This window comes from Muntiacus reevesi, chromosome 3, assembly GCF_963930625.1.
Source record: "Muntiacus reevesi chromosome 3, mMunRee1.1, whole genome shotgun sequence".
NCBI lineage: Eukaryota > Metazoa > Chordata > Mammalia > Artiodactyla > Cervidae > Muntiacus > Muntiacus reevesi.
In genome coordinates, this window is record NC_089251.1 from 55,641,609 (window position 1) to 55,666,615 (window position 25,007).

Consider the following 25,007-nt stretch of genomic DNA (forward strand, 5'->3'; position numbering starts at 1 on the left):
AGCCCCAAAACTCTGGCCACCTAATGTGAGGAGCCGACTCATTGGAAAAGACCCTAATGCTGGGAAAGATTGAGGGGAGAAGGAAAAGGGGGCAACAGAGGATGAGATGGCTGGATGGCATCACCAAATCAATGGACATGAGTTTGAGCAAACTTCAGGACAGAGTGAAGGACAGGGAAGCCTGGAGTGCTGCAGTCTATGGAGTCGCAAAGAGTTGGTTAGAGACTAACCAACAACAATGCATTATGTGTTGGTAAGATCCAAAAGATAATAGGAAAATGATTCCTGTTCACAAAGAATTTAAAATCCTATTAAGGAGACAAAAGAATAAAACTGTATATATCCTACCACTAAATAATGTAAATCAAGTTCAAAAAAAGGGACTCTCATTGGGAGTCTGAATTGGTAAAGATTTCGTGAAAGGTTTGGGAACTGACCTAGGTCTTGAAGAATGGTTAGATTCAGGTGGGCAAAGAAGAGAGAAGGAAATGGATTATCTTGTATGCTGAGTCCCTGACTTGAATGCAAGTTCCTGGGGGTAGGAGACATGCTGCACACATTTATTAACCCAAGCACCCACCACAATGCCTGATGCACACAAACACCATCACAGAGAAATCTGCACAAAAGCTCAACAAGTAAAGAGCAAGTCCTATGTTTTATATATGCACTCATCTTTTAATGGGGACCATGAAGAGGAGTATTTAACATAGAGGAAACAAAGATAGTAAGTTTTCAGATTAAGAAGAGACTCAGGAAAAAAGGATATTATTGGAAAACTGGTGAAATTGGAATAAAGTCTGTAATGTAGTTAATGGTATTGTACCAGTGTTAATTTTTTTAGATCATTATACTACAGTTATGTAAATGCTAACTAAACTTGGTGAAAGATATATATGGCAACTCTATACTATCTTTATCACTCTTCTGTAAATATAAAATTACTTAAAAAAAAAAAAAAGAGATCCAGTCCAAGGATGACTCCCATTTTACAACAGAGTAAATATAGAAGAATTTTAAATTAAATCATTTGTTTAGCTTTATCCAATGGGGTCACGACTCCAATCCTCTTGGAAATGGACATGGTCTTGCTATAATATTTGTGACAAACCTCTCCTTCTAAAAAAAAAAAAAAAAAAAAAACTACAACATGAATGAAAGGAGATTCCAGAAAATGAAAACAGCTGCTATAATTACAGTGGAGAGATAATCAGTGAAACAGTTTCCTTCTTTTTTCAAAAAAGTCTTTCCTAAAAACCTACCATGTGGAGTTTTATGACATATGAATTTACCTCAGTAAAGTTGGAAAAAACAAAATCTACTAGGTGGATATCTTTTGTTCTCTACAGATTTGTAAACGGATGGTAGAAAGCATTTACTTTTTTATTGTGCTATTCAGAATACTAATGTGAAAATAATAAATATTATGCTTTACTTAGTAAGCATAGATTACATTTAATTAAATTACATAAGCATATTATACATTTATATGATTAGATTAAGAGAGAAAGAAGTCTTGATATACATGGCACATGGTTTTATGAAGACAATATCAATTTTAACCTCAGGATTTCATGATACAATTTAAGATAAGTGAAGACAACATGTTACGTCACAAAGACAAGATTAGTAATGACTCTGGGAAACCATCTGGGTGACTCAGGATTAGAGACCACAACTCGGCTTGTTTAGTAGATTTACTTCCTTAACATAGATACCATTAATATCAATACAGCTTTAATTGAAATGGTTTGAAAATTATATACTCTTACAGAATAAAATACCTTCTACTCTGTCTTTGTTCAATGCAAAATAATAATTCACTGACATGAATGCTAGTTTTTCCTCCATCCCGACCCCCACCAAAACCACAAGTGAACTCCATATAGATAGGTGTCTTATTTATATCTTAATTATCTAACTTGTTTTACATTTTTAATTGTATGGGATACTTGTGATGACACATTTCTACTCTTGGTCATTATTTTAATATTTCTACAACCACCTTAGAGAATATTTGGCTTTTCTGATTTGTGTCATAAATTACAGTCTTTCTGATAGAAAATTTTACCCTATAAAACAAGCAAAATCTTAGTTAATATATTTCTTCTTGGAAGAAAACAAATGCCCTATGTACTTTCTTTTCAGTTCAGAGATAAGTGACATTGATAGTTTTAAGGTTTATCACTGCAGAAGAATTTAAGAGTACCCAGGACAATAAGATTTTGTTTGTCATCATGTATCTTTCAGATTAAATCATGTTTTCTAGACTTGAAATCCAACACACAAAGTAAATCATATCAATCTTAAAACACAATTGCTAAACAGAAAATAAGACTAATGCTCATATTATTTTTTAATAACATTATATTGCCATATATCCATATAAAAACTTCTTACTGCTAATTCAAAAACACTTTCAAAGTGACAACACACAAATATATCACAAAAATATCCTCCCATTCTTAAAACTTTTTGAGATCTCTTAGACAATTTGAAGACTAAAAAGGATTAAAGAAAAAAAACCCATGGCTACTGAGTTTCGGTATTTAGTGCGCCATCCTGGTATGGCACATTATATTTTAAAAAGGAACGTTGAAAAAAAAAAAAGAACCTTTGGTATTGTTTATAAACTGTTGTTTCTTCAGACAAGGTCACTGTCTTCCCTGGCCTTCCTGTCCCACTCACCAGACTCCTCCATCCTTTCCCTTCCCTGCTTATTCCATGGGTCCCCACCCATGGTTCTTTCACCATAAGCCCTCCTGGCCTGTTTATCACTCAACTCCTGTAATTCCAGGGTCCTCCATCCATTCTCTACTATCCCGGTCCAACTTCTTCTCTGACCTCTTAAGGATACATGTCCCACTTCACTTTCTACTTTCTCCAAAGATAGGGGAATAAAAGAGTAGAGAATAGACCTGACAGGGAAAAGGTCCCTAAGACAGATCACCAGGTTGGGGAATGAGAGGAATTGAGGCCAGGTAAGAAGGCTGTGTGGGAAGGAAATGAAAACTGCCGGCACGGACAGAGTCAGATGCTGCATAGAGTGGTGGTTCTGAATGTTCTTAAGGGGAGCCAATCAGGTCAGGAAAGTACTACTCTACAGTGGGCCCAGCATGTCAGAGGAGGCTGCGCCTGAGGCCGCCCCAGAGAAAGAACTACAGTCAAAGAAAGCAACACAGGCAGCAGGGGATAGAGTTTTGCTGATTTTAACAATCTGAGATCAGGATGATGAAACTATTCAACATATTAAAATGCTTGCTGAATAACACCATTCCCTGCCCAGTTACACCTTGCACTGACATTCTGAACACTTTTCTATTATCTCCCTATTTTGTTCTTCTGTATCTCTATAATCTTCAAAAAAAAAAAAAAAAGAAAGAAATGACCCTGACTAAGCACACCATCTATGGCAAGAACAGACTTTCCAAATAAAAGGAAATGAACATAACAATACTGAAACAGATATAAATAACTCCGCATCAAGGTCTTTATCTTTGTGATGAGACTAGAGAAGATGATGTAAAAATGTCTCTTTAATAACAAAAAATGATAGCTGCAGTCAGAAAAAAAGAAAAAGTTGCTCAAAAAGGGTCTCTTCCATCATAAATGGACTTCCTTGGTGGCTCAGCTATAAAGAATCTGCCTGCAATGCAGGAGCCACAAGACCAAGGGTTCGGTCAGGAAGATTCCCTGGAGGAGGGCACGGCTACTCACTCCAACACTCTTGCCTGGAGAAACCTATGGACAGATAGTCAGTCATGTCTGACTCTTTGCAACCCTATGGACTATAGCCCTCCATCATAAAGAAGAGGTAGGATTATCTGAAGATCAAGATGAAGGATTCAGAGGAAACTTAAAGGTAGCTTGTATGTTTCTCTTTATCATTCCTTTAGCTATAAAATCAAACAGGGCTTTTCAAAAGAAAAGCTAGAAAAATTTGTACTAAATTAGGACTCAATTACGACACTTATGTGGAGAAGGAAATGGCAACCCACTCCAATATTCTTGCCTGGAGAATCCCATGGACAGAGGAGCCTGGTAGGCTACAGTCCATGGGGTCACTAAGAGTCAGACATGACTGAGCAACTTCACTTTCACTTTTCACTTTCATGCATTGGAGAAGGAAATGGCAACCCACTCCAGTATTCTTGCCTGGAGAATCCCAGGGACGGGGGAGCCTGGTGGGCTGCCATCTGTGAGGTCGAACAGAGTCGGACATGACTGAAGCGACTTAGCAGCAGCAGCATGACACTTCTGATGCATTTTCCTTCACAAGATTATATTAAAAATCAATATACTATTTCCTTCAGGTTTTCACTTTATACTCTTCTTGGTTTCATTTTGAGTTCTCTATTAATGTGATCTAAGAACTTATATTAGACTGAAATGTGTTTAAACTTTATATTTTTGTATTTTGTTTTTACTTGATATTTCCTAATGTATTTAAAAGTTATAGTATTTAAATGTATTATTTAGTTTGTTGATTTTTTAAAAAAATAAATTCTGAATATTTTTCAATAAATTAGCAATGTTAAGTACTGACTTTTGGCATTATCTCAAAAAAAATATCAATATATTAGAACTATCATTCATTCTGGTATTGCAATCACCAGTGGGATTGGGGGGAGATCTTTCACCTATACTCTATTTGGGAATGATGGAATAAGACCAAGTGCAATTGTCTTTAGTAAACAAAAGATAAAGATAAGAATGATTTCCTTTTCATAAGAACATGAACACTTAGGCTATCATGGACATTTAAACCAAAGGCATCACAACACAATCAAGATTCTGTGGTAAAGGTGACAAGGGGAGCTTTGTGGGTAAATGAGGAGATTACATGTGAGTGAGGAGACACAACAATGTCCCTTCTTATCCTCAACTTTTAAGGGGTCCTCCTCCCACAGGTCTCAGCCTATGTTACAAGTGAGCAAAACAGGGACCGTGAGGAAAATCAAAGCAAACATGAACCTGAAGGAGAAGGGTGGGAGAATCGAGGTGAAGCAGTAGTGGAGGCAGGTTTTCTTCAGTCAGTGGGTCTCTCACTGTGACCACATAAAAGGGACATAGGTAACAGGCGTGTCTACCTACATTAGAAACTACCTAACATGGGGGTTTCTATGTACATATGCTACGCCCTGTCCTCAGCACTAAACAGAACATGCTGTACATGCTAATCCTTCATTAAATATTTATTGACTGGATAATTAAATAAAATTAATTCAAGTTATAACTTGGAGGCACTAGAAATTAAAATAAAATGCATTTTGAAGAACAATGGGATAGTAAAACAATATAATGTGACAGACTAAATACTGGAGATGATGACAAAAAGAAAAACAAAAACGCCTGCAAAGATTCTCATCTGAGAAAATGAAAAAAAGAAATAGTAAAGGACAGAAAAGGCAGAAAGGACACATGATTTACTAAAGAAAAAGATGAATATGAATTTGAACACTAGGTTTAGGGAACATATTCCATCTGCATTACTCGTAAGGCACAAGGAAACGAGTGTCAAAATGCAAACTAGAAGTTCAAATTAAGGAAGATTTAGATTACCACAAAGGTGTCACCTAAAGCCATAAATGTACTGAAGTCTCTTTGGGAAATAAAATTGAAACAAAAAAGACCAAAGACATACTCTAAAGAGTTACCCTGTTAGAAACAGCACAGGAGAATCAGATAAAAAGAGATCTGAAAGAAAGCAAATAACTGCCAGTTATCAAAAACTATTAATCAAGCATCCGTGTAACTAACACTGTGCTAAGCATGCTAATTAATTTTCAGTTTAAACAGGCTTCTAATACTACTGTCTTTATTAAAAACTTCTGGTCAGAACTCAAATTCTAAAAATTGCCAGCAACTTACCTGGGGTCACTGGAGCAATTAAACGTGCCTGTACGTATTCCAAATCTCGACACCTTTTTCACCATTTTCTCCCAGTGGATTTTACCCACCAAAGGACTTCTGTCATTTGCGATGACCTATTCCCAAGAAAGAAAAAAGAAACTTTAACTACCTAAAATGGCATCAAACCAACCATTTACATCTATTTACTTTTTCTGAAAAACATATTCTATCCCTAAGTCTTGTTAAGTGGATGATCATATTATCACTGCACTTCTTGTAAGAAAAAGCAACGGTTCTACTGGAAAAGATCTAAAACACTGTGGGAATTCTCATACTCTGTGGCAGTTACACATAAGGGGATCAAAATCAAATTAAAAAGCGAGCCATCTTCTCCATGTAGCCTATACTCTAGAATTAACTTGTGAAGAAAATGGACCTTGGAGTCATTTCTCTGCTCTGAAAAGAAAAATTTAAATAACCCAAGTAGAGCTTACTAAAAATGACCACGTGTGGGTTCAACGAGTTCAAATTTCACTTTTTTTCTAAAGTATAATTATGGAGCCAAGAGTCAAACACATGTTTTCTATTAAACTATGTTTGACTGAATGCAGATGACACCACCCGTATGGCAGAAAGTGAAGAACTAAAGAGTCTCTTGATGAAAGTGAAAGAGGAGAGTGAAGAAGTTGGCTTAAAGCTCAACATTCAGAAAACTAAGATCATGGCATCCAGGCCCATCACTTCATGGCAAATAGATGGGGAAACAGTGGCTGACTTAATTTTTCTGGGCTCCAAAATCACTGCAGATGGTGACTGCAGCCATGAAATTAAAAGACGCTTGCTCCCTAGAAGAAAAGTTATGATCAACCTAGACAGCGTATTAAAAAGCAGACATTACTTTGTCAACAAAGGTCCGTCTAGTTACTAGGCTATGGTTTTCCCAGTGGTCATGTATGGATGTGAGAGTTGGACTATAAAGAAGGCTGAGTGCTGAAGAATTGATGCTTTTGAGCTGTGGTGGTGGTGAAGACTCTTGAGAGTCCCTTGGACTGCAAGGAGATCCAACCAGTCCATCCTAAAGGAGAACAGTCCTGGGTGTTCATTGGAAGGACTGATGTTGAAGCTGAAACTCTAGTACTTTGGCCACCTGATGCGAAGAGCTGACTCATTTGAAAAGACCCTGATGCTGGGAAAGATTGAGGGCAGGAGGAGAAGGGGAAGACAGAGGATGAGATGGTTGGATGGCATTACCGACTCAATGGACATGGGTTTGGGTGGACTCTGGGAGTTGTTGATGGACAGGGAGGCCTGGCATGCTGCGGTTCACGGGGTCGCAAAGAGTTGGACATGACTGAGCGACTGAACTGAACTGAACTGACTAAATCAATACTACTACTTCTATGGCATTTTTCTTAACAATCACAAAAGATTCTAACACATAAAAAAAATTACCATTAATAAATTCTACATTCTTGAGCTTCTAACTTCAAATATGCAAATAGCTTTCAAAGACAATTAGGATTGGAAGAAGAAAAAGATTTTTTTAAAAAAGAAAACTATAAGTTAACCTTCAAAATATGTAAGAACTTCTTTCTCAGCCTTTCTAATTGTTAATACCTTTTCCCTTTATTCTCTATCTTCCTACTTTAAAGGAATTTCAATAGAGATATCAGAAAAACAAACAAAAATTATATATTAAAAACAAAAATTAAAACCAGAAATAACTGAGAACTTAAAGGAAAGCCAAAAATGTCCTATGTCTTCATGAATCCATATATTTGATGTATTTTAAGCCCAGGTTTATAAGGACAAGTTACTTTTCATGAATGTTACAGTACTGATACTATTTAATTCAACATTATAGGACAATACTCTGGGGGCCACTAAACTATCTGGAAGGAAGGGCCATTTCCATGTTCACAAAGCCTCCAGCAAGTGAAATCCCAGGGGAGTGAGTGTGTGCAATGAGTGTCTGGGTGAGGCAAGAGACGGTGCAAACACCTCATGTCTGGGCTCTCCGCTGGGAAGTCTAACAAATTTCAAGGGCACCAGGAGGAGAGAACCTGCATGATGGTGAAGAGTGACTTAAAGTTCACTTTAGGACTTCTCTGGTGGCTAAGTGGTTAAGAATCTGCCTGCCAATGCAAGGGACAGGGTTTTGATCCCTGGTCTAGGAAGATTTCACATGTTGAGGAACAACTAAACCCAGTGCACTACAACTGAAGCCCTAGAGCCCATGCTTCACAAGAGAAGCTGGCATACCACAAAACTGGCCTAACCCCTGCTCCCTGCAACTAGAGAAAGCCCACTCACAGAAACAAAGACCCAGTGCAGCCAAAAATAAATAAATAATAAAAAAGTTCACGTTACGTGCCAACAGATTACTGTCCAATAACCCTTGCCATATATCACTGATACTATCATTCTCATACCTACAGAGACACACATAGGTATGTAACATTTTGTAATGTAACTTTGATGCTTAATAAATACATTCATAAATACACAACTTAAGGAATAGAACTAAAGGCTCTGACAGTACTCTTAAATGAAAATAAACGGCCTCATGGAGGGAGACATGTATTATCAAAATGCTCAGATGGTTGAGGTAGTCAGGAGGGCAATTTGAGGACATGGTCTTAGTAGGTAAAAGTGCTTTCTAAGGAGGTTCACAGAGGTGCATCACCCAATAAGTTCCTAGCCTCCACAGTTTTCTCTTGTCTAAAAGTACTTTATAAATTTTATCTGAAGAATAAGGGAGATCCAAGAAGACAGGTTTTTCTCTTCTCTCTTCTCTTCACTTCTTTTCCTACCACTGAAGAGTCAATATGGTAGCTCTTTTATCCATTACATAATCAAAGAAATCTTGACTTCTTTTTCAGATTACTCAGATTTTTAAAAAAATCTCTGTAAAATCATATTGCCATAGTCCCTGTTGTTGTTTTTAGTAACTCCCCTTTCACTCTTATCTCCTGAGCAAGGTTGCAAATAACCCAAACACTTCAGGTCTGTATTTACAATGACACTCTATCAAGGGGTTTATCAATTTAAGTCGCTATAACTGATATAACCATCCCTGGTTATAGCACAGGCAACAGAAGTGTGTGAAGAGAAATGGGAACATCCCTGAAGCAGGTACATGGCAGTGTTAAACCCCAGGGCCTTATTTATGCAAGCTATTCTAACAACTGCTTTTAAGAGTTTAATAATTCCTGACTAACAGAACCACTTAAAAATGAAAAATCCCTTAGGCATTGCAAAAAAAAAAAAAAAGAAAATTTTATTTGACTCTACAGGTATAGTCAAAGTTATGGTTTTTCCAGTAGTCATGTATGGATGTGACAGTTGGACCATAAAGAAAGCTGAGTGCCAAAGAATTGATGTTTTCGAACTGTGGTACCAGAGAAGACTCTTGAGAGTCCCTTGGGCTGCAAGGAGATCAAACCAGTCAATCCTAAAGGAAATCAGTTCTAAATATTCACTGAAGGGACTGATGCTGAAGCTGAAGCTCCAATACTCTGGTCACCCAATGCGAAGAGCCGACTCATTAGAAAAGACCCTGATCTGGGAAAGATTGAGGACAGGAAGAGAAGAGGGCAACAGATGATGAGATAGTTGGATGGTATCACCAACTCAATGGACATGAGTTTGGATAGACTCCGAGAGTTGGTGATGGACAGGCTGGCCTGGCATGCTGCAGTTCATGGGGTCAAAAAGAGTCGGACATGACTGAGCGACTGAACTCATTATTTTACTTCAGATTACATAGGTTATCTAAAGGCTCCAAGTCTCTGACTCCTGTTAAGAATGAAAATCCCTTCCCCAGCAACATGTCACCTGGGATGTTTTCTGACCAACAATTGCATAACTAGTACCTGGTTATGCTATTGCACATCAATGTTCTTGGGTCCAGTTACACATAAAGACTTCCAATTTAGTGTATTTAAAAATATACTTTTTTTCCAGGAGAAAAACTACTAAATTTTTCCTAGTACTAATTTTCCTGGATTCCACTTCATTGTCTAATAAGAGTTCTTTAGGATTTCTCAAGATGGCAGCACCATTACAGACCACCTAACTTACTAGCTGGGAAACATAATCTACGCTAACATTTTTTATTGGCCCACACATTTTAGTAAACCAAACAGTAAGCTGTTTTATGGCACAGACTGTAGGTTACTCATCTTTTTTGCCCTCATCACAAGGTTCAGCTGGCACACATTATATTTCAATAAATATTTGTTAGATGGTTGGATGAATGGATGAAACCAGTGGTTGGCTGGTAAATGTTTAACTATGAGCTCTCTAGAAGAAAATGCAAGTCCTGATTTCTATCATTTATGGATTTCCTCCCACACAGCTGATTTCAGGTTACTAAAGTGATATTTCTAAATGTGGAATTGGGAAGAGATGTTAACAATCGTCCTTCATGATGCTGGGTTCAGCACACACTGGAAGAAACTGAGTTGGACAGTGTGAAACACTAAATTCCCATATTTTCTGATGACAAACTTGTACAGTTCAGTTAAGCTTCCAAAGAGAAACTGGGTCTCAGGTTATTGCTGGGTTCCTTCCACATGTATTACATTTGTATAAGAAAAAACCTACACATTTTTGCCTATTTTTCAGAGGTGGGTTTTATTACTAATCAGAACATTTGTTATATCCCTTTTAATACTGTCAATTCTCATACAACATGGAGGCTAAATTAAACAACTCTATATAAAAGGAGTGTAGAACTATGGTATTTTCTGCATCTCTCAATATTGCATTATAACAAGGAGTTTTCTACTTTAAAAAAAGTCATAGACAATCTAAATATATATATGCAAACTGTACAAGATCATTAGGTGAAGATGATTAATTGATAAAACCAAAACTCAATAGCATTTAATTCTTTGGTAGCCTCACTAGCTTTCTTTATGAGTAAACACAAACAAAAGCTTTTCACTAATACAAAATAAAGGAAGACTTACCAAGTATTTCACCTTTACATTGTGTTACGAGAGCAATAAATAAGTTAATTTCCTTGAACAAAACTACTATCTGGGAGTAAAAAAATAAAGTTTTAAAACAGCTAATAGGGGAGGGGAAGCTGGCAGGTCAGGGCACCCCTTTCACACACCTGCCAAGGAAAGCTCCCAGAAGCACCCGTGGGCACATTCTAGACTGTTCTTTAGCAGGAGGGAACCTTTGCTGCCCCAGGGCATAGTACCTCCTCCAGCTCCAGCTGAGAGGCAGCACCTGGGTCTTTCCTGGATGACAGGACCTGCTGTTGCCTTCCCTCCCCCAATCTGGTGGAGCTGCCTCGCTCCCCATCCTTGCCCTGCACCCCTAGGTGGGCGAGGGCAGCAGAGTGGTTGCGCTGAGGTCACGCTGTCTTCTGGCCTGACCCAGGGATCACACAGGGCTGACCAGCCTGCCCAGGGACATCAGACGACCACCAGCACAGCTGCTGGACTGGTGGGTCCCCACCAGGCCCCCTGCTCTGGGGGCAGCCTGGAACGTGCTGAGTTCCTAAACCCCGGGGGATGCAGCTCTGGGGTCTTAGGTCCCCCTAGATCCTTGGTGAGCTCAGTGCCCGCCAGCCCACCCCGCTGCTGGGTGGGTCCAAGGCCACTGCTGGTTGGCCATGTCCCTACCCTCTTCCATTCTTTCCTTTTTTCCCCAGTTTTATTGAGATGTAGTTGATATACAGCACTGTGTACAGTATAATGATCTGGCACATACCATGGAGTGATTATCACACTGTTTAGTGAACGTACATCTCATGTAGATAGAAAATTAAATAGAAAAAATTTACCTTACAGTGAGAATTCAGGATTTACTCTTTTAAAAATAATTTATCTATTTGGTCACGCCAGGTTTTAGTTACAGCACAAAGGATCTTTGATCTTCACTGTAGCATGCAGGATTTAGTTAGAACATGCAGGATCGCTTACTTATGGCATGTGGGATCTAGTTCCTTGACCAGGGATGGAACCCAGGTCCCCCGCATTGAGAGTGTGGAGTCTTAGCCACTGGACCACCAGGGAAGTCTATGATCTACTCTCAACAACTTTCATACATGTCATATATAACCTATAGTGTGTTAATTATACTTGTCATGTACATTACATCCCTGGTACTTATTTACCTAATAAATGGAAGTCTGTACCTTTAAAAAAAAATAAAAAATAAAAAAATAAAACAGCTAATAACTCTTTTCAGCCAATCAGGAACTATATTAACATAATAACTTCAATAAATATTGACCTAAAGCTTTACTTTAAAGCAGATGCTTTTCATTGCTACCTCAACAACAGTGATGTTAAATTCCTTATGATGTGACACAGCCAGTAGAGAATAGATAGCACAGTCCGACTTTGAACTTCTTTGAACAAAAGTCAAAATACAGAAATAGAAATGTTAAGAACAGGATAAATCCATAAAACCCGTAATGTATGCTAACTTCTTCATTTCAGAAGCCTATGTACTATTCCATCTGCCTCTCTGAGCAAGAATATTTTGAAAGAAAAGAAACTTCTATTTGTGATGTTAAAAAGATTGGTTGGCAGCAACATCAAAGAATCTACACAACTGGAAATAAATAACTAATGAAAGACACAAGGTTAGGTTAGGAACAGAGCAGGAAAACTTAGAAAGTTAGAAAGAACTGACAGAAAAAAGATGACTTGGTTCTTTCATAGATTACATAGTGTATTATTGGTAAATATGTCCTATATGTACTGCTGCCTTAGAAACTAAAATTAGTTCTTTCCACCTCATATTACAGAGAATATAGGAGAACCATGGAAAAGTTTCACATGAAAAGAAGTATAGGGACTTTCCTGATGGTCCAGTGGCTAAGACTCTGTGCTCCCAATGCAGGGGGCCAAGGTTTAATCCCACATGCAGCAACTAAGAGTTTGCATGCCACAACTAAAGATCCTGCATGCTGGAAAATAAATAAATATTTTTTTTAAAAAGTATGCTAATATTTTAATGTAAGGCTATTTCATGAGTGCTAATACATCTTAAAATAATTAACAGAAAGATATGAAGACCATCAACATGTATGATTCGGAAAATAAACTCATCAGTTACTGCGAAGACAGAAATCATAGTGTGTACTTAGTCACTCAACTGTGTTCAACTCTTTGCGACTCCATGGACTATAGCCCACCAGGCTCCTCTGTCCACAAGATTTTCCAGGCAAGAATACTGGAGTGGGCTGCTATTTCCTTCCTCATAATGGATATAGAATGAGCTAATTAAATTACAGAAACTAATTTTTCCTTTTGTAGTATCATTCCACATGCAGTGTCACTGAAAAAAGTAATCAATCAATCTAGATTACGAATCCATTCCAGAAAAAGAATGAATTAAGTAATGGAATAGCTAAGTCATACACCCATTTATGCTGGGCTTCCCTGGTGGCTCAGCAGTAAAGAATCTACTTGTAATGCAGGAGACGCGACTTTGATGCCTAGGTCAGGAAGATCCCCTGGAGAAGGAAATGGCAACCCACTCCAGTATTCTATCCACTATCATATCACAGTGGAGATAGTGAAGGACAGGAATTCATGGGATCACAAAGAGTTGGACATGGCTTAGCAACAGTATTCTGTTGTCTGAACAACAACAACCAGTATTCTTGCCTGGGAAATCCCATAGACAAAGGAGCCTGGAGGACTAAATACAGTCCATGGGGGTCACAGAGTTAGACATAAAGTGGCAACTAAACAACAACAATATCCATTTATTAAAGTCACTTTTCCCCCTAAATCAGTATACCAAGAGATCCCTTCAGTAACATATGAAGTATAAAGTGCTAATTACCAATTATATGCTACCTAATTACATTTTTCTTCAATAAACACAGAAGGAGAGTATAATTCATCTGAATAAGAAAATGATATTAGAAACCTGGGAGGAAAAATAAAAAGAATTTTGATATGCTTAAATATTTCTTACACAAGCTACCTAAAATAAATGATATATGAAGAACACTAAATTGTTTGGGTTCTATACACCCTCACAGATTAAAACAGCAACAGCAGCAATGACAGAGCAAACTGAAATGAGTCTATTTCTTTCAAAACAAACAAAAGATTGATAATTTAAATAGTTAAAAACTGAAACCCTGAATGCTGCACTTCACAAAAGATCAAAGAGATATAACCTGAACTGAAAGAATGACAAGCAATTGAGAGAGTATTTCTCTTCTGTTTTGAGTAGGTGTTTTCAATTAAAAACAACAACAACACAACTTTCTTTTAAGAGCCAAAGTGTCTGTGCCGATTAGCTTAGCTGGTGAGTTCAGTGCTGAGGACACCGTAACTGAGGTTTCAATCTCAGTCTTCTCAGTTGTCCTGCCAGAGACTGTTCTTTCAACCCAAGCAGCCATTTGACAGATGCAAGCCACTGGCCCAGGGGAACACAGGCCAGACAGTGGTGATCAGTGCAAATCTTGAAGGTCACTGGAAAAACTGCGTCCTACTGCACCATTAACTATTAACACTTATGAAGTTTAAAAAAACATTCTCAGGGAAAAATAACTTGGTGATAAGAATTTATAACATTAACATTCACTACCATTCATTACTTGTTCTTCACTTCATTCAAATCTCACATTAGAGAATTCTTTGCCACTCTTTTGTCTCCTTACTCTGCTTATTTGTCTTAGCACTTACCATTAACTGATGTTATATTAAATATTTATTTAGTTAGTACCTCCCTCTCCCAACTGGAATGTGAGTTGCCTCAGAGAGCAAGGAGCTAGGCTAGTGTATGTTCTTGTGTATCTCTGGCCTTGTGCACAATTAACTGATGAATAAACTGGATGAATTTTGTAATGTATTAGAGTTTAATCCATGTTTATCTTTAATACAATATCAAAAAATAACAGATCATTTAGAAGCTAAGACTATATTGTGAATTAGTGAAGCAGAATGTGTTTGTTGTCTATAGACAACACTCTATACACCAAAAGAATTTCCAGACTATTGCCGTAGGTTTTCCAGTTTTGGAAGGTGTTCAGCCTCTTTATCACTCATCTCTATTGGGCTATTCAATGACAAACATGGACAAACATAAAACAGAGGGCAGTGGGACTGGTTGCTCAGTTCAATCTCAGTAATAAAACTGAAATTACCAAAACCAAACCCACAAGTCTTCCTCAATCAGACTATCAGAACTAAATATCTGGGAAAAGAAACAATAACTATAAATTAAGGTTTTAAAGATGCTACAGTTTATTTTTTCAATACCAATAATATAACAAAGAAATAGACTAGAATTTGATGGATAATGTATAGATAGTACCCATACACTCCTCCCAGTTTTTATGCTTGCTGAATTTTAAAAATGTCAAATTATTAATAGATTATCTGGAGGATAAATGGTCAAATACTATAGGAAGATTGCAAGTAAAGGAAAGGTCATGTGATATCCAATGCAATCACCTAAAGAATTTCCAAACATCAACAGTTTGGGGACTACTATAAGGGACTACTATTCTATCTTCTTCAGGTGCAAATGTATTTATTTGAGGCCATGTGCAACAGAAAATCTGTCCACAATCATATTGCAAATCAGTGACAGGACCAGATTCGCAGCTAAGGTCTCTCAACTCCCAGCTTTTTCTACCTTATTTTGCAGTCATTGTTCTCAAAAAAGAAATATGAAGCAGCAGCTATTTTGTTTCCTATGCCCTGAACCAAACTTTGCCAACCCCAGTGTGAAATGGCAAGAACACTGGACAAGAAATCAGGGGACCTGGGATTTGATCCTGGTTCAATAACTATAATTTTAGCTGAATTAATGTTGCTAATTTATTTAAGATGTTACTTTAAGTGAAGTTACTTTTTAAAGATTTAAATAACTTTAGGCTTTCTCTCAGCAACATTTATGAGATTACATGTTCAATATAATACTGATTTTTCTGCTTTACATAAAATACACAAATGATAATGTGTGTCCACTCATTTACTATGAGTGATACGTAAACCACAGTTTCAGAAGCATTAAAGATGATTTTTTTTAAGGCCCTTCATAGCTCTAAAATTCTACTTGCTAACTAAATCTCACCATTTTCTTATGCTGTCGTTAAGAGCCAGGGTCTAAAATTATAATCTCATCAATTTCATGAGCAAAGTAGTAAGCCCTCTACCATTTCCCACAACACTGCTTCTTCTATAGGCACACAGTTGGCTATTTCCCTAACAAAAGAACTCCTTTACTTTTCCTTTAGGGTTTTTTCTTTACAAACAAAAATGATTTGGATCACTGAATAAAAACTGAGAGAAAAAGCACAAATCACTAAATAAAAGGAATACATGTGTTTCTTAATGAAGCTCTGACAACAAAAATGGATTTGCTTCTCCTGATTCTAAACAGTCCAACTTTCTTTTCCCACCACTTCCCTTCCCCCACTCTTTAATTAATGTTCGTTTTCCTTGTTCTGCAAAACCTCTTAAAGTGGACACTGAAGCCTCCCCATGAGAACTGATTACATCTAAGAAAGATGACACAAGTACACAGAAGGATCACCAGCTGGTGACTACTATTTTGGTAATAATTATTTCACTTCTATCACTGTTTCTAATACCTGAACCAGCCAGATGCCATCTTTTGTGTCTTCTACAAGCTCGTAGAAGTGCATTTCACCACTGAAATTGGTACTAGAAACAGATTCGGATGCTTCTTCTTCTTTGAGTGCAGAATAAAGCTCACCTTCCATCAGGTCACCTGAAGAAAAGGAAAAAACATTAATAAGATTTCAAAAATCTCATGTTTCAATAATTAACTCTATTTTATATGATGTCATTGTACTTTCACTGCATTCTACAGAAGAGTAGAACACGAATACATCTGTTTAATATTCACACATTCATTAATTATGTAAGAACCTTCTATGTGTCAGGCAAAAATGAACAAAACAGACTTGGGGTTATCACATAATTCATTAGCAAATTACTTGAATTTATATCAGCCCCCAAAGCCATCACAGTATTTAGTTTGTGTCCAGGTATCAAATTTTTAAATAGAATGATTTATATACTTCTGACTTACAAGAATTAGGAATGGGTTTACAAAATTGACCGTCATCACCTGCATAAAATAGCAACAAGGCTCATGTGACTTAAAGGTCAGATACAAAAGATTATCTGTAAGAACAAATTTCATATTCATACACATTTACAGTGTAAATTTATAGTTTGTATCATCAAATAATAAGAAAAACACTACCATCAAATTAACGTTTGTCAACTGTTCACAAGGCAAAAACAAGCGCCATATCATGATAGCAGCAAAACCATTCACAGCAAATACTTTAATTATAAAGTTAAACTGCTTTATAAATTGTGGGATGTGCTATAAAACATGGGATCTGAGCCATACTTTTATGGGCTGTGTGTATTCTTTAAATATTATGTGCACTCTTTGCATGCTCAAAGTTACAAGCATTTTCAGGCCCCAAGGAAGGCAATGCTAAATAAAATAAAAATTAAAAGAAAAAAATGTGTTATCAAATCACTTTATCATGAAAAATGATTTGGCTTGGGCAGTTAAGGCACTTTTTATTTCTAAACCTAGAGAGTTTATTTATTAGAGATCTTTTACCTTACTCTATTCCCTGTACACTACATCCCAGCCATGGGATAAATAAAAGTAATCAAAAACCAGTCAGTAAACAAGAGCCACAATTTTATGCAAATAACACACAACTTTATGTTTTCTTTAAAGAAAAAATGTATCACTTTTACAGAAAATGTTTACTCTTCTGTCCCAGTAATGATCCTATCCGGTATCCAACAAACATGTGGGTGCTAAAGTCCTCTGAAGTTAGTATTCTTGTCTACCACACTGCATGGCTGTAAGATACTAAATAAGGAAAAAAACTGTCTTATAAAAGACACACAGCTGACAGATATACCTGAAACAACAAAAAAGTTAACTATCAGTTTCAACTGCTTCCTACAGCAACCCAAAAATGCCTTTCTCAAATTACAGTAACCCCCACCCCCCTTCCAGGAAGTGTGTCTAAACAAAGATATATTTTGTCCAGGGGTGAAAAAAATTAAGCGTATTTCTCACTCAAATCCTACCCCAAAACTAACAGTTATTGCAATTGCATGTGTTAACATGTTAAAAGTCTCTTGGCTTAGTTCTATTTCTCAACCCATTTAAGTTGATACAGCATTGCCTGTGGTACAGAAGGGAAAAAAACAGTTTTTATCCAAGATACAATTTAAAAAAATCATTACAGGAATAGAAATAAACTATTTCAAAACAAACAAGGTAGGCATTCCACAAAAAATTCACCTTATTTTCACCAAATTTAAAGTATGAAAAGCTAATACCGCGCCATGTACACTTTCTCCAAATTTAAACTCATTATTTCAAATTTAAATCTTAAAAAAAAGTTTTTCCATTTAATTTGGCATCCGACATTCACTAAACTTACTGTGATAACCATTTCATGACATATGTAAATCATCATGCTACACACCTTAAACTTGTACAGCGCTGCACGTCGATTATATCTCAATAAAGTTGGAAGAAAAAATAAAATAAAATTGAAATCCTAGGCCTAAATGCTTCTTTGATATTAAATATTTCAGGAATGTTTTTCCCTCCGGGTAACTTGCTATTACTACGGTGACAAATGCTTCGATCCATAGACAACGTTTGGGGGTTCTTCTTTTCTTATAGCCTTATGAATTTCAACTGACAAATCATGCTTTCCAGTTTGTGACTGGTTGTTCCCGAATTTTGAGAAAACCACTCCGTAAACAACGCTAAGAAGCTGCACTTGACACTGTTATTTTAAAATAATCTTAGGAAGACACGCCAACACCCCTACAAATAATTCCAGGCCCCTTCTGAAAACTGGGGTTTACTCCTTTTTTTTTTTTTTTTTTTTTTTGTAGAAAAACTGGACAAAGAAAATCTAGGCGGCTCTGGAAGCAACCTACTTAACCCTTCGAGGTATCGACTCATCCTGGGAGACCACCCCTCTCCCCTACGAGTAGAGGGGACCCTCGGGGAGCAGATACTTGCCTGACTTTTCCACCAGTTCCCGGACATCCTTCTTCTCGGGCAACCCCGAGTACCCCAGCCCCCGACACTCCAGGATGGTCTTCAGCTTCTTGAAGCTCAGCGCCACCGGATCCACCAGCTGGGTGGCAAAGATGCCAGTTTCATACCACACAATGGCCTCAAAAAACCTGGCCAGGACGAAAAGGACCAGAAAATAGAGGAGCAAGAAAAAAAGCTTCAGCCACATCTTCCCCTGCGTCTCCTCTCTTTTCAGAGAGCTCAGAATACGGAGAGGAGAAGGGTAGACTCGGGGAGTGCGTGGGCGAGGGCACCAGCTCGCCGTGGGGTCCCGGCTGCCGTCACCGCGGGGCCATCCCCGGCGGGAGGCAGGTGGACCGGGGTGGGTGGGGGGTGGTATGTGTGGGGGTGAGGAACAGAGATGACCAGGGGCAGAGACGCAGGGACTCGCGCGGGGCCTTCCTGTCAAGAGGCGAGAAAAATAAAGGGGAAAAAAAACTAAAAAAACTCCATCAATTAAACCCCGATAGAAGGGCGGCGCGGGAAGAGCCCACGGGGAAAAACAAGAGGAGGGCCGTTTCCCCGGGCGGGAGGGCACTGATCGAGGTGGCGGGGTCGGCCTTCCAGCACCGTGATCTTAGGGAAGGGGGAGGCCAAAAAAAAAAAAAAAAAAAATCATTCAGGTCCACAAAGGAAGAGGGGGTCGGGCTGCAGACCGGGGCCGGACGACGGCGGGCCCAGGAGGCAGCTGGGGCCGGCCGAGCCGAGACCAGGCTCCAGCGGCCGCGGTCAAGAGGGCGCGGCGCTCGGCCGGGCCAGGCCCGGGGCCCAGCGCGGGGAGGAGCGGCCGCTGCAGCGCCGCGCCCGGCGCCCAGGCCCCAGGCCCCGCCGGCCGCCCAGGCTCCGCGAGAAGCACGGCGGACACGGCGACGGCGGCGGCTCCAGGTTCGCTCAGGCCGGCAGTCTGCGCCTTCAGGCGGGCGGGCACCGCGACGCAGCCCGGCCCGGGAGGGGGCGTCGCAGTCTCTGCAGAAGGAAATGGGGGCGCGCGAGACGACGGTCCGGGAGGGGGGGAAAAAAGCAGAAATAGGCCCCAGACGGCTCCTCGGGACGGCTATCGGGCGGCGTCCCGGTCACGAAAGTCCGGCCCGGCTCGGATGGGCGGCGCGGGTCTCGGCTGCCGTCCCCGACGCCCCCGCCACCTCACGAGGCCGCGACCGTCGCCTCCAGAGTAGAGGATCAGCTGCGGCCGCGGCCGGAGCCGAGACATAACAACTGACGTCGGCTGCGGGGCGGGGGAGGGCGGGGCCAAGGGGAGGGCGGGGCGAGGGCGGGGCCAAGAGGGGAGCGCCCGCGGGCGGCGTTGAGGGACGGGTGCGGGGAAGGAGCTAGGCGGCTCAGCCTAGGGGCGAGCAAGCGGAGCCCACCGCTGACGCGTTGCGTCCTCCAGAGCGCTCCCGAAGTTGCCTCTGGACAACAACACTGGAGTGTCTTTTGCTCTCTCCTTTCTTTTGCCTTGCACATGTTTTAGTGATTGATCTTGTCTGAAGGTTGGACTTAGGACTGTGTCGCTTTGTGTATTTTTCGGTAAAAATGGGGCAGTTAAGTCAAACTAGTCAATCCTAAAGGAAATCAACCCTGAATATTCATTGGAAGTCCTGATGCTGAAGCTCCAAATACTTTGACTATTTGATGCGAAGAACCTACTCATTACAAAAGACCCTGGGGCTGGGAAGTTTGTGGGCAGGAGAAGGGGACGATGCAGAACGAGATGGTTGGATGTCCACACTGTTTCCATGGACTTGACTTTGAGCAAGCTCCCTGAGATAGTGAAGGACAGGGAAGCCTGGCGTGCTGCAGTCCAGGGGGTCGCAAAGAGTCAGACATGCAAAGAGCGACAGAGCAATTATCCTCTTAAAATAGGTAAAAATCAAAAGGTACGTTTTTGCCGAGTCCTGGTTAACTGGGGAAATCTTGGCACAGTTGGTTTGAGGTGGTAGAAGGTGAAACCTGGAAAACAATGATTTGCCATCTTTAGGTGAGGATGTAGTAGCTTGTACTTTTATGTGTTGGAAGAAGTTTGGTCAAAAGGAGAACCAGAATTAGGCCCACCAGTCCCTGTCCATTTCAAGGCCCTCCTCACTCCTTGCCTTTTCAGTCTCAAGAGTGATAAAAAAGCCAAGTATTGAAGCACTGAGTTCCCAGGACAAGGGGTTGTTGCCTGTGGATATGTACCAGTGCAAAGTTTCCTTGCTGTTTTCTTTCCTTCCCCTCCCTGAGTAAGGCACCCGCTAGCAAGAGGAACTTGTATGAAATGAGTAATGTGGTTGAGCACACAGTAGGAGGTTCTGTATTTAACCCCAATAGAACCTACTCTTCATGTCAATCTCTCTGCCAGTCTTGAGGGAGAAGGGGATTGCATACATAAAATCAGTAAGGCTGGCTTCTACCAGCCGCCTTATGAGGGAAAAAAAGACCCAGAAATTACAAGAGAAATGTTAGCTGCTGTGCAAAGCGATTGAATGCCTTGTACTAGGGGTGAAAGTTGTAGGGAGAATGGGGGTTTGATCCGCAGTCTTGGAGCCAATTAGGAATGGAAGGCAAAGAATAGTCCATGAGAATGTAGCCTCAGAGTACCCTTTTAAAATAAAGGAAGCAAGGGCATCTCAATGTCCAGCCGCCTGGAAGAGGATTTAGTAGGGACTGACACAGGGCAGGGAGAAAGAATCAGAGGCGTGTAGAAATGTATGATCAGCTCTTGGCCTCTGCTTCTGTGTCTTAACTAGCCTCAGTGTGGCTTTGTTTCTGGGGCTGGCAGATCAATGCGGGAGACTGTATTAGACATTCTAAAATGCTTGGTTCTGAAATTTCAGAATCCTTGGGCATGTCACAGTGATGTTGTTACTGGATAATAATGCTGTCCAAACCCTGACATATAAAATGACGTTCTTCACCTCAAATTGTACTCACTGGTAAGGAAAGACTGTCCGAAAACTCAAATACAATGATAAAAGAGGGGCCTGTGTGTGCTAAGTAGCTTCAGTCCTGTCTGACTCTTTGCAACCCTATGGACTGTAACCCGCCAGGTTCCTCTGTCCATGGGCTTCTCCAGGCAAAAATACTGGAGTGGGTTGCCATTTCCTGCTCCAGGGAATCTTCTTGACCAGGGATTGAACCCGTATCTCTTATGTCTCCTGTATTGGCAGGCGGGTTCTTAGAGGGGCAAGTGGGGAAAATTGAGGTGAGGACTGGAAAGGAGTTATTAAAGAACACTTTTGACATTTTGTGTTAACTGCATCCCTTCCCAACAGCTGTGGCCTTGTTCCCTCAAGGTTTAGTTCAGTTCAGTTCAGTTCAGTAGCTCAGTCGTGTCTTATCTTTGCAACCCCATGGACTGCAGCACGCCAGTCTTCCCTGTCCCTCACCAACTCTCAGAGCTTACTCATACTCACGTCCATCCAGTCAGTGATGCCATCCAACCATCTCATCCTCTGTCATCCCCTTCTCCTGCCTTCAATCTTTGCCAGCATCAGGGTCTTTTCCAAAGAGTCAGTTCTTCAAATCAAAGTATTGAAGTATTGGCCAAAGTATTGGAGTTTCAGCTTCAGCATCAGTCCTTCCAATGAGCATTCAGGACTGATTTCTTTAGGATGGACTGGTTGAATTTCCTTGCAGTTCAAGGGACTCTTAAGAGTCTTTCCAACACCATAGTTCAAAAGCATCAATTCTTCGGTGCTCAACTTTCTTTATAGTCCAACTCTCACATCCATACATGACTACTGGAAAAACCATAGCTTTGACTAGATGGACCTTTGTTGGCAAAGTAATGTCTCTGCTTTTTAATATGCTGTCTATGTTGGTTATAACTTTCCTTCCAAGGAGCAAGTGTCTTTTAATATGGCTGCAGTCATCACCTGCTGTGATTTTGGAGCCCTCCAAAATAAAGTCTGTCACTGTTTCCACTGTTTCCCCATCTATTTGCCGTGAAGTGATGGGACCAGGTGCCATGATCTTAGTTTTCTGAATGTTGAGTTTTAAGCCAACTTTTTCACTCTTCTCTTTCACTTTCATCAAGAGGCTCTTTAGTTTTTCGCTTTCAAAAAATGTATTTCTTTATGTGGTCACACAGGGTCTTAGTTGCAGCATGTGGGGTCTTCACAGTGGCAAGTGGAATCTTCAGTTGCAACATGCAGACACTTAGTTGTGGCATGTGGGATCCCAGGAGGACGATTTCAGTGTCCACTCTGCCCAACTGGGCAGATTTAGTAGAATTTCTGTTCAAAGACCAAGATGACAAAAGGATGTTTGGATTATTTATTGTTTTTCCTAATCTGGTTTTTCTAACAGCTAGCCTGCTAGTCTGAGTTCTTGATTTTACATCTCAGATTCTGTTCATTCATGGGATAGCTGAAGTGCCTTGTCATTTGGTATTGTGGCAAAAGCATGGGAACCAGAATTAGAGGGCTTGGTCCAGGATAGACTAATATCTACTACTGTGTCACCTTGTTAAGAAGTCACAAGATGGCTCTAAACCTCCTTTTTGTCACCTATAAAATAGGATAGGCTGCTTACCCCATGAAGCCATTTGCTGTAAGGATTAAATAAGGTAGTGAATGTAAAATTGCTTTGAAACAGACATACTGCTTGTATTTAATTTAAAATAAAGAATTAATTTTAGAGAAAGGGAAAGTCAGTGTCTCTGGTTGAGCTGGATGAAATGAGATTATTTAATTTAGGATCCAAAGAGCCTCTTTGAATTTTATTTTTATCAAAGTGTTAGTTGCTCTTTGTGTCCAACTCTGCAAACTCAGGGACTGTAGCCCACCAGGTTCCTCTGTCCATAGAATTCTCCAGGTTAGAATACTGGAGTGGGTTGCCATTTCCTTCTCCAGAGGATCTTCCCCACCCAGGGACTGAACCTGGGTCTCCTGAATTGCAGGCAGATTCTTTACCATCTGAGCTACCAAAGCTCTTCAAAAAAAAAAAAAAATCAAAGTACTATCCATGTCAAAGAACACTTCAAGACTTCAAAATTGGGACAATTTTGAGAGTGAAAGGGGCAATGGTAACAAAATTATGCCAAACTATCAAGGACAAACTGGGACTATCCCAGGCAAATCCAGATACTCTGCTTATCCCTTCTCACTCTGATTCCCATTCCTCAGAAGTAACAGCCTTCAATTCTATTAAGCATTTTTCTCATCTTTACCTTTCTATTTCCAAATAATAGGCTTCTGTTGCTCTTCTTGATTTTTCCATTTTTATACATTATCTATTGATTTTTTACCATGGAAGATGAAGAATGATCTCTTTTATACCCTCCATTCACACACCATTTCCTGCCCCTCATTCCCAATGTGATTATATTATATATTCATTTTTATATTAATGCATCCATATAAATCTTGTTCATGACTGAACCACATCATTTATATTTCCCTTCTGGTGCAATTGTTCATTTTCCCTGGAATTAATAATTAACTCAAATTTTGGTTTGTTCTATTTTCTAGGGCCCTGTCCACTTATTCATTCCCAAACTCTCTGTCTGAACTATCAACCCACTCAAATGGCTAATTTATCAATTCCATGTGTTATTTGAAATAAACCTTCTGTCCTTGATCTTCCTGCTCTTGGTCGACTGGTTACCCTCCAGACCAATTACATAGCTGTCATCCCAGGACTACCTTTCACTTCTCTTCTATGTTGGACTCTGTTTTTTTTAATCTCATGATTACACTTTGTTTTTTCACTTCCTTGTTTGCTTGGAACAAAACAGCTACAGTGATTTAGTAAGAAAGTGAACTTTGGAGACTTTACACACCTAAAAATTCCTTTATTCTATTCTTATTCTTTTTTTCCAAAACAAAGACTTGGAAGACAAAAATCTTAATACCCTTCACCAATTCTCCGATTGCTAACATTTTTGCTGTAGTTGCTTTATCATGTCTTTTCTCTATCTTGAGTAAAAACATATTGTTTTCTTAGGGCTTTCCAGGTGACTCAGTGGTAAAGAATCCACCTGCCAGTGCTGGAGATGCAGGAGAAATGAGTTCCATCCCTGGGTTGGGCAGATTCCCTACAGGAGGAAATGGCAACCCACTCCAGTATTC

At 39.7% G+C, this 25,007-nt stretch overlaps 1 protein-coding gene across 2 annotated transcripts in view; it reads right to left on the reverse strand.

Moving 5' to 3' along the window:
• The window catches only part of LOC136164338 (charged multivesicular body protein 3), a 100,450-nt gene extending 80,276 nt beyond the window's left edge, over nucleotides 1–20,174 (reverse strand). The window contains exons 1-3 of one of the 2 annotated variants that reach the window (XM_065929158.1): nucleotides 18,901–20,174; nucleotides 16,445–16,584; nucleotides 5,872–5,987 (exon numbers count right to left, since the gene is read on the reverse strand). In XM_065929158.1, the coding sequence (XP_065785230.1) occupies nucleotides 5,872–5,987; nucleotides 16,445–16,584; nucleotides 18,901–19,126 (482 nt within the window). In that variant the 5' untranslated portion in view covers nucleotides 19,127–20,174. The remainder of the gene's footprint in view (nucleotides 1–5,871; nucleotides 5,988–16,444; nucleotides 16,585–18,900) is intronic. The other variant, XM_065929160.1, reaches the window with a different exon arrangement.
• Nucleotides 20,175–25,007: the final 4,833 nt, after the last annotated feature.